Source organism: Miniopterus natalensis, chromosome X, assembly GCF_054644295.1.
Source record: "Miniopterus natalensis isolate mMinNat1 chromosome X, mMinNat1.hap1, whole genome shotgun sequence".
Classification (NCBI taxonomy): Eukaryota; Metazoa; Chordata; class Mammalia; order Chiroptera; family Miniopteridae; genus Miniopterus; species Miniopterus natalensis.
In genome coordinates this window covers 70,739,105-70,748,263 of record NC_142103.1, presented here as the reverse complement: position 1 = coordinate 70,748,263, position 9,159 = coordinate 70,739,105, and the positions used below count along the sequence as shown (strand labels likewise).

Below are 9,159 nucleotides of genomic sequence, written 5' to 3'. Positions count from 1 at the left end.
TTCCTCCTTCTGATCCTGTCTCCCCTCAAAGTCCTCCAGAGCACCTACTGGTGACTCCATTTCTGCTTCTCTCAGCTCACTGCCCCTTTGTGTATGTGCTCTTCCACTCTCTAGTGTAATCTTTCTAAATCCCACATCTAAATGTCTAATATTTACACAGGTCCAAGTTTCATGAGTTGGAAAACCCTGTTGTCATTATTATTATTACTATTTTACCAAAAGTCCTTTGAAAACTCCAGGGGAAGAAAAACTAATGTCCTAAAAGGCACTGCAGTTTGATCACATCATCCCATCTTTTGAGGCTCCTTCTCAAGGTTCCTGTACTGAGAACTTACCTGCATCTAGAGATACTAAAAATTCTAGCCTTCTTTCTCTGATGTGAGGTTGTGGCAGTTAGAACTGTGAGAGTGACAGTGGCCTTTCCAGGCAGCTGTGAGGCCCTTAGCTCACCTGGGGGCCAAGTATCTGTGAATTGGAAACCTCATTAGGATTCCTTTTTAAGTAGCCATGAGTTTATGATAAGAACTGCTAACAGGTCAAACCAGCTCTTTTCTGACTCGAGGAAACTGAGTTCTAAAGATGATGTGTAGCTTGCCTAAGTTACAATCACAGCTGCTAATGACTGAAAAGTATAAGATAATTGCTCTCTTGTACCCCAGGCAAATGTTCCTGAAGACATTCCTCTGAAGGAGCCTGTTATTTAGATCTCTCAACTTACAGTCATTCTGAGCTATAGGACAGTCATGGTGGTTCTTTTCCAAGATCACGTTGATCTGTGCCTACTCTGAAAATTCATACAGACTATTGACTTTCTTTGACCTCCTAAAATCACCAACATCCATTTTAGGAAGGCACCTACAAGATACCACTCTCAAGCCTCAGAAAACGTAATCCTAATCATGAAGTTTACAAAAATGGTGCATTACTGTCCTGGAGAGATTAAATGTAGCATTAAATATTGTCACTGATAAGAAGGAATATTTTGGGGATTGGACAGGAAGGGCAACAAGTCCTGGAGGTAATTTCATGCCCGTTGTGTACTTGGATGTTGGTTCTGTTAAAGGGAAGGGAAAATCTCCTGGGTTATGAACTCTTGAAGGACACACATTATTTTACTCTGCATTTCTTACAGCACAACCTAGCACAGTAGTACAGTTAAGGGATCCTTGTACATTTGTTGACTGAATGCTCATCTACATGAACTGTTTAGGAGGGATAATCCAGTGAACTGGGCAATAACTTTGAGAGAGCTTCCAAAGACAGAAGTGTTCTCTTTTGCTACACTTTTAAGTATCGTACGTTATGTATAGGCTGATTTTAAATTGGGGATTGAGAAAAAGTTATAAAAGATAAAACTTGCCATAAAGCTCCTTTAGTTAATATATACTGATTTAGTGATAACAGGTTATTGTTATTATTGCCATTTTTGTGTAACAAATGATACAACTAAGGCTCAGAGAGGTTAGATGTTTTATCTGAGCTCACAGAGCTAGTAAGTGCCTGGGGCTCTCTTGAAGCCCTTGCTTATTCTCCCTCTCCCACACTCCAGAATAACATTCCTCTCTCCACTTAACTCCCAGATATCGGACTCTGATGGGTCCCTGAGGGATTCCTGCCAGGGAGTTGCCATCCCTGAAACCCCCCTTCCCCAACAAATCTTTTCGTGTGGAGCGCGCGGGCCTGGAGCCAGGTGAGGCCAGAACCTCCATTTCAGAAGCTTTCTCTAGAATCCGTCGCTGTGGTTACTTCCAGTAGAATCTGTTTCAGGAAGAGGTTTGTCTGCGCGGGACAGCGGTGCCATTCATCACTGCAGGAGGGCAGAATCCGGGGCTGGGGGCCGCACGTCGACAGGGGAGGGGCCAGGGGGCGGCCCCCTTGTGACCAGCCCTGAGGAGAGGTCAGGAGAGAAGGCTGGCTGAGGAGCGCCTGGACAGCAGCAGCTGCTGACGTTCTGAATCACGCGCCTGGGGCCCAAGGTAACCCAGACCTTTAAACAAACAGCGGGGCTGGGGGCGCTGCGTGGGCGGGGGCGGGAAGGGGCAGGGACTTTGAAGGTTGAATACTGAAAGACGGGGTTGGCGAACGCATGGAGGGAGTCAGAAGGATTCCGAACTCTCGGAGGAATCATAGGGAATGAGGGTGCTGAAGCGAGAAACGAGGTGTGAGAGGGAACACAAGCGCGAAGGAGCGTGAGAGGGCGCAAGAGCGTGGCTGAGCAAAAGACAGCCCTTGGAGGTGGGGGAGAAGGTGGAACACGCAGCCCCAGAAGCATAGGTAAGGTAGGAGTAGGGGGCCATTTTCTTCCCCTAGCCTATTTTCCATAGGTGGCCCCCTTTCAGCCATTTTTAAGGTAAAACGTTGACCCCAGTGTGTTTTAGGATATAAGGAATGAACGTCAGAGGAAGCTGTACCAAAGTGAGGCTGCTCAAGGCGCAGGAAAGGCAGTCAGAGGGTGGCGCCTTTTTTAAAGATTCCATCTCTTTCCACCCGAAAGCTCTGGCCGTACTCCCACCCCCATCTTTTCCACCCTCCTTCTGCCTCCCTCCCCACCCCGCACCATCCCCCTCTGCCCCGGGCGCTGTCCGATCGCCTTTAAAGCCGGTAACCACCTGGGTCAGTATCCACACTAGCTTGGGAACCTCTGAAGAGAGGGGGTGGAGTCTGCAGCGTCCGCTGCTTAGCTCCAAGGCTCTTGGGAGGGTCCTGAAGGCACTAATGGCCCGCCGCGGCCGCGAAGCTAGCCAGATCATTCACAATGACCCGTCCCTTTCCATCTACAGGCGCAGCTCGGTTCCAGACGCCTTTTCCCCCAGACCCCGCTGTGAGCCGATGGCCCAAGTTCGAGAAGCTTCCTTGCCCTCCACCTCTTTGGTCCGCTGGAGCTCGGGAGGTAGGGGAGGAGCCTCATCCGAGGAGGTGGCCGAGAAGGCGGGGGAGATGGAGGAGGCTGTGGGGACGACGAAGGCGTGTGCAGGCCGGGAAGCTGAGATGAAGCTGGAGCCATTACAAGAGCGTAAGCCCGCGCCTGAGGAGCACTTGACGTGGAGGACCAGCAGCCGCGGCGATGAGAAGGTGCTCCCTTCAGCCCCCCCTCGCTGGCACAGTAGCTCCTCACCCCTCTGCCTGCGCCGCAAGCCCCGCCCTCGGCCCCAGCCCTGGGCCGGCTCCAGAGGCCCGCCCCGGCTCTCAGTCCCACCCCCGCCCCCCGCCCATCCTCCCCCTCCGCCTCCGCGACCCCGGGCCTGGCGCAGACCTCGGCGTAGATCCCGGCCGGCGCCAAGGCACCAGATGCTGCAAAGCTGTTTTGGTGACTTAGGCGGTTCTGGCGATCGAGGTGGCTTTGGGGACTGGCTGCTGGAGGTGAAGTTTGATCAGGGTCCCACAGGCTGCTCTCATGTGGAGAGCTTTAAAGTAGCGAAGAACTGGCAGAGGAACCTTCGGTTGATCTACCAGCGTTTTGTTTGGAGTGGAACCCCAGAGACTAGGAAGCGTAAGGCGAAGTCGTGCATCTGTCATGTATGTAGCACCCATATGAACAGACTCCACTCTTGTCTCTCTTGTGTCTTCTTTGGCTGCTTTACTGAAAGACATATTCATAAACATGCAGAAACAAAAGAGCACAATTTAGCTGTAGACCTCTATCATGGGGTTATATATTGCTTTATGTGTAAGGATTACGTATATGACAAAGACATAGAACAGATTGCCAAAGAAACAAAAGAGAAAAATTTGAAATTATTAACTTCCACCTCAGCACATGTTTCTCAAAAACAGTGTATGAAATCACGTGTTGAAGAGAAGCGATCAACCTGTGAGTCAAAGGAACAGGAGCCAAAATTGGTGAAACCCAAGAAAAAGAGGAGAAAAAAGTCAGTCTATACTGTAGGCCTGAGAGGGCTAATCAATCTTGGGAACACCTGCTTTATGAACTGTATTGTCCAGGCACTTACCCATATTCCTCTACTGAAAGATTTCTTTCTCTCTGACAAGCACAAATGTATAATGACAAGCCCCAGCTTGTGTCTTGTTTGTGAAATGTCTTCACTTGTTCATGCAATGTACTCTGGGAGCCGAACTCCTCACATTCCCTATAAGTTACTGCACCTGATATGGATTCATGCAGAACACTTAGCTGGGTACAGGCAGCAGGATGCCCATGAGTTCCTTATTGCAATATTAGATGTGCTGCACAGACACAGCAAAGATGATAGTGTTGGGCAGGAAGCCAGTAACCTCAACTGCTGTAATTGCATTATAGACCAAATTTTTACAGGTGGCTTGCAGTCAGATGTCACATGTCAAGCTTGCCACAGTGTCTCCACCACAATAGACCCATGCTGGGACATCAGTTTGGACTTGCCTGGCTCTTGTGCCACATTCAGTTCCCAGAGTCCAGAAAGGGCTGATGGCACAGTAACTAGGAATGACCACATATCAGGAATCCCCTCACTCACAGACTGCCTACGGTGGTTTACAAGGCCAGAACACTTAGGAAGCAGTGCCAAAATCAAATGTAGTAGTTGCCAAAGTTACCAGGAATCTACCAAACAGCTCACAATGAAGAAATTACCCATTGTGGCTTGTTTTCATCTAAAGCGGTTTGAACATTTAGGCAAACAAAGACGAAAGATTAATACTTTTATCTCTTTTCCCTTGGAACTGGACATGACTCCATTTTTGGCCTCCACTAAAGAGAACAGAATGAAAGATGGCCAGCCACCAACAGATTGTGCACCCAATGAGAATAAGTATTCCTTGTTTGCAGTGATTAATCACCATGGAACTTTGGAAAGTGGACACTACACCAGCTTTATCCGGCAACAAAAGGACCAGTGGTTCAGCTGTGATGATGCCGTCATCACCAAGGCTACCATTGAGGACTTACTCTACAGTGAAGGGTATTTACTGTTCTATCACAAACAGGGTCTAGAGAAAGACTAGTGTTATCAGACCACTTACCAGAACAAAGTAAAATAAATAAATAGGCAAGGATGCTGCAGTGACACAAGCCTGCTTGGAATGGACGATGATAATACCTACACAACAATGAGCACCTCTTGAAAAATAACAAAAACCTCCTGGAATGGACAATGACAACAGCACGTATATGACAATTATCACCTTGATAAAAAGAAGGTATTTTACCATGGCCTGTGGGAAAAACAAATACTAACTAGTGACCATTTAGCCTTAAATGGGAGGAGGGAGGAACTGTCGAAAATGGTCACATAAAGCATAATTAAATGAAAAGAATGCTTTAGGTGGGGAGAATGGGAATGTTCTGGCACTATTATATGTCATTTGTGTGTTGTTTTTTTTTAAAAAAAATACTGTGGGAAATCAGGGAGTATTCATCAGCAAAAAGCTTCACAATTGGTATTCCAGCTGTGGCTGACCAAATAGTTTGGGAAAAAGAGGATAATATTTTTAAAAAAGACATTAAAAAGCTTTAAAAGAAAAACATTTAAAAACTTTTTTTTATTTTAAAAGAAAAATGTTTTTAAATATTGAAAGTTTTTGTTAGATATTTTTAATGTTTTCAAAATTGAAGTTTTTAAATTTAAAACTTCAAAATTGTTAAAATAAGGCTTTAACACATTTTAGAAATTCTTAGTTTAAGAAAAGTGAAATGAATAAAACAAAGAAAAAGATTAAAAATTAAGGTTTATCCAAAAAAGTTAAAGTGAAACAATCAGCTTTAAAATTAAAAACTTAAAAAGAAGGAACTTAAATTTTTAAATGAAACAAAATGTTAACATAAATCTTTTAAAGTTAGAGCATAAAATATATGTGTTGAAATTCAAAGGTTAGCAAAATTTGTGAAAGTTTATTGCTTAAAAATAAATTTTCAAAAAATATAGAATGGAATGAAAATTCAAATGTAAGTTTAGAAAAAAGTTGTAAAAGGAATGTTTAAAACAAGTCAAGATAAAAATACAAAATTTGTGTAAAATTTTTTAATTTAAAAAATTTAAAAAGGGAAATTAGAGAATAGAGGATTTAAGAAATATATACAAAGAACTTCAGACATTGAATTTGAGAGATTTAAATAAAAATTAAATATTCAGTCAAAAAGGATAAAATATTAAAACCTTTAAAAGTAACATTTAAATAAAATTTGAAAAATGAAAAAGTAAATATATTTAAATAGAAAAACCCTAAAATTAAAAAACTTAAAGGGTTTTTGTTTTTTTTAAATTTAAGCATATTAAAATACATACGGGTATGAAAGAAGTAAATAGTGGAGACAGGAATAATAACAAAGAGGTTTGTAAATATATATATTTTTGAGTTTTATGTTACACATAAGTAGAATTTTGTAAAAATAAAATTAAATAGAGACTTTTTAATAATCATCATCTTACAATTCAGTTGTGAGATCACTGCAAGGCCTCAACCCTAGCCCGCCTTCCCCTTTCAGGTTCCACACACCATCTTATTTCCTGAATGAAGTAGAGCTATTTCTTAGGCAGAATCAACAGCATCTGAAAAAGATGAATATAGTAGGGACTCTCTCCCATTTAGAACTGCATTCATACAAATTATTCCCTTCTGAAAAGGGGCTTTTGACAATTTAGTGGCTTAGGGATATTAGATCACAACTGTGAAGCTCGAGCCTTGGTGTTTGAGCCTGATAGCCTGATTGAGGAAGTGGCAGGGACCCATACCTTAGGATCTCTCACCTTCCTCTCTCCTTCCCTCTCCATGGAGAAACAAGACCTTTAAATTTCCACAGTAGAACTATGGGTTTGTGCTTGATGGTTCTACTCATTCTTTACTCTCTTTTCCCTTCTTCCATCATTCATGCCTGGTTCCCTGAAGCCCTCACTTACCTGATCTTACCTACATCTCTCAGTCCCAGCCTGTAGGGCTCCTTCCTTCATTTTCACCTGGTGGCTTCTATTCCTCCTTTGAGTCTCAACTTACAAATGACTTCTCTGGAGCCTTCCCTGAATGCTATAGGCAGGTATAAATTGGAACATTGTTTCTCCCTCACCTGTGTATCCCTCTCTCAGTGCCTCCAAAGTACTTTGTCTGTACCTCAGTGATACTACTTACTCTACTGTGATTCTACCGCAGCTTTGTGATTGTCTGCCCCTCTGCACCAAGCATTCTGAGAACGGGGGCCAAGCCTTATTCATTTCTGTGTTAATAAATGGTTGTTGAATATGAAGATGCATTCAGTTATTTGCTCTGTTCACCCTCTCAGTAATGTGTTCTGACCCATTCAACCGTCAAGCCCTCATTAAGTGCCCAGTGCTATAATACAGTGCAATCAGTGTTGTATCCTCCTCAAAGACAGTGTATCAAATGCTACTCAGCTTTAGGGAATGGCTTAAGAAAGGAGGTGCTCAGCAGGAAATAGCCAGGTTGGGTGGAGGGAGTCTCGTGTACAATAAAAGGGAAAGAGCACAAGCCTAAAAATTGGTAGTCATGAGAGATTGGGAGGCAAGGGGGAGGAGCAGCTGAAACAGAGCTGGGCTCTCTGGTGTGTGTGTGGCAACACTGTCCTTCATACAGTGTCCCTAAGCTCCCACCAGTGTCTTTTACCTTACAGCTGTGTATCACACCTCTCCACGGTGTACCACATTAGTTTACCTTCCCAGGGGACAGTGTGTGTCAACATTTCAGTGTTTTATAGTGCACGGCACATCATGGCTGTGCAATGGAGGATTTATGTGTGGTGGCTGTGTTTAGTGAAGAGCTATAGTTTGTCTGCTTAGCAACCTATAGCTCCCCCTCATTCTTTGAGGTTTCAGTGGGGCTACCAATCACTGCCTTGCTCCTCACACCCCTGCCCAGATTTGGGCTTATCACTCATACTAGGCCAGATTAGAGTTCCAATTCCCCCACCCCTCCACCCACAGGCCTCGCACAAGAGTGATTCTTCTGAGGATGGCCATAGGATCCAACAGGGTCCTGTGCAATCAGAGTTCATTGCTAAATTGAATATATATAGATACTGGGAGAAAGAAGTGTCTTGTTCCCTACCTTTGCTCCCCATTCCATAAACCATGCTGGAGCCTCTAAGCTAGGATGGCATGAATCTGGGACTCTCATGGGTTGATATCCATACCAAGAAGAGAAAAATAGAATCAGATGGGGAGAAAGTCTGGAGAGCAACATTTGAACCTTGTGGATCTAGCTTTTGAGGACCCAGGTCCCCAAAGCCCAGAAACCCCAAAGTTCCCAGTTATATGAGCCAATAAAGGCCTTTGTTTCGCTTAAAATAATTTGAATTGGGATCCTGTCACTTGCAACCAAAGGTTTTGAACATTCTTGCTAAGCCATATGATTAGTTGGGGGCATGTTGTTCCTAAGGCCACAAAGGTAGAGAAGGTAAGGAAGAGTGACCTCAGATTGACTACTCCATCATATAAGATTGAGAAAACAGAGCATGTCTGCATGTCTTTAAGAAACAGGTGTTAGTTCAGCCACTGACCTGTGCTGGGTTTCAAACTTTACAGCAATGATGTAGTTATTCCCAATTAAAGAGACAAAGGGCAAGGATGTTCCGTGAGTACCAAGATAGGTCAGGCACTATGGGAACTGCTTTTCCTCCGTTACCTCACTGAGCCCATGCAACAATCCCGGGAGACAATCATCACTGAACATACTTCACAGACTGGGAAAGGGAAATTCAGAATGAAAAAGTGATTTGCTTAAGTTCACTGTAGTATTTTAAGTAGTGGAGCCAGTATTACAACCCAGGTCCCCAAAGCCCATGCACATTCCATTACAATTCAGTAGAGATAATACAAATTTATTTTATTTTGTTTGCTTTTCTTGATGTTGCTATGGAAAGGAGCCAGAATGGTGCAGAAGGCAGACAGCCTTTGACAAACCTGAATGCAGAAAATGTGAGATGAGTGATCTATCAACTGGTAACAAAATTGCCCATGCTACAGGTGAATGTGCCTCTATGCCAATGGCTGATCTGAATAGTCAGATCAAGCTAAATGACTTCCCTAAGAATACCCAAGATGAATGATGCGAAATCCTACTTCATTGCTAGACATACATTCTCACTCAATGTCATATACTTGGCAGAGCACCAAAACCTGGCTGTAAGATCACACCTTTTTACTGTCTGTGAAACCATCAGCTCTCATTACACCATTTCCTTTCTAGCTTCTGTACTATGGTCAGTACTTTGTC

The 9,159-nt window shown here is 43.7% G+C and overlaps 1 protein-coding gene across 1 annotated transcript; it reads left to right on the top strand.

Annotated features, from left to right (window-relative positions):
- Nucleotides 1–2,793: 2,793 nt before the first annotated feature.
- USP51 (ubiquitin specific peptidase 51) lies at nt 2,794–5,461 on the top strand. The gene has a single exon (XM_087813637.1). It carries the CDS (start codon nt 2,830–2,832, stop codon nt 4,939–4,941), a length of 2,112 nt encoding a protein of 703 aa, XP_087669763.1. The 5' UTR covers nt 2,794–2,829; the 3' UTR covers nt 4,942–5,461.
- The last annotated feature ends 3,698 nt before the right edge of the window (nt 5,462–9,159 follow it).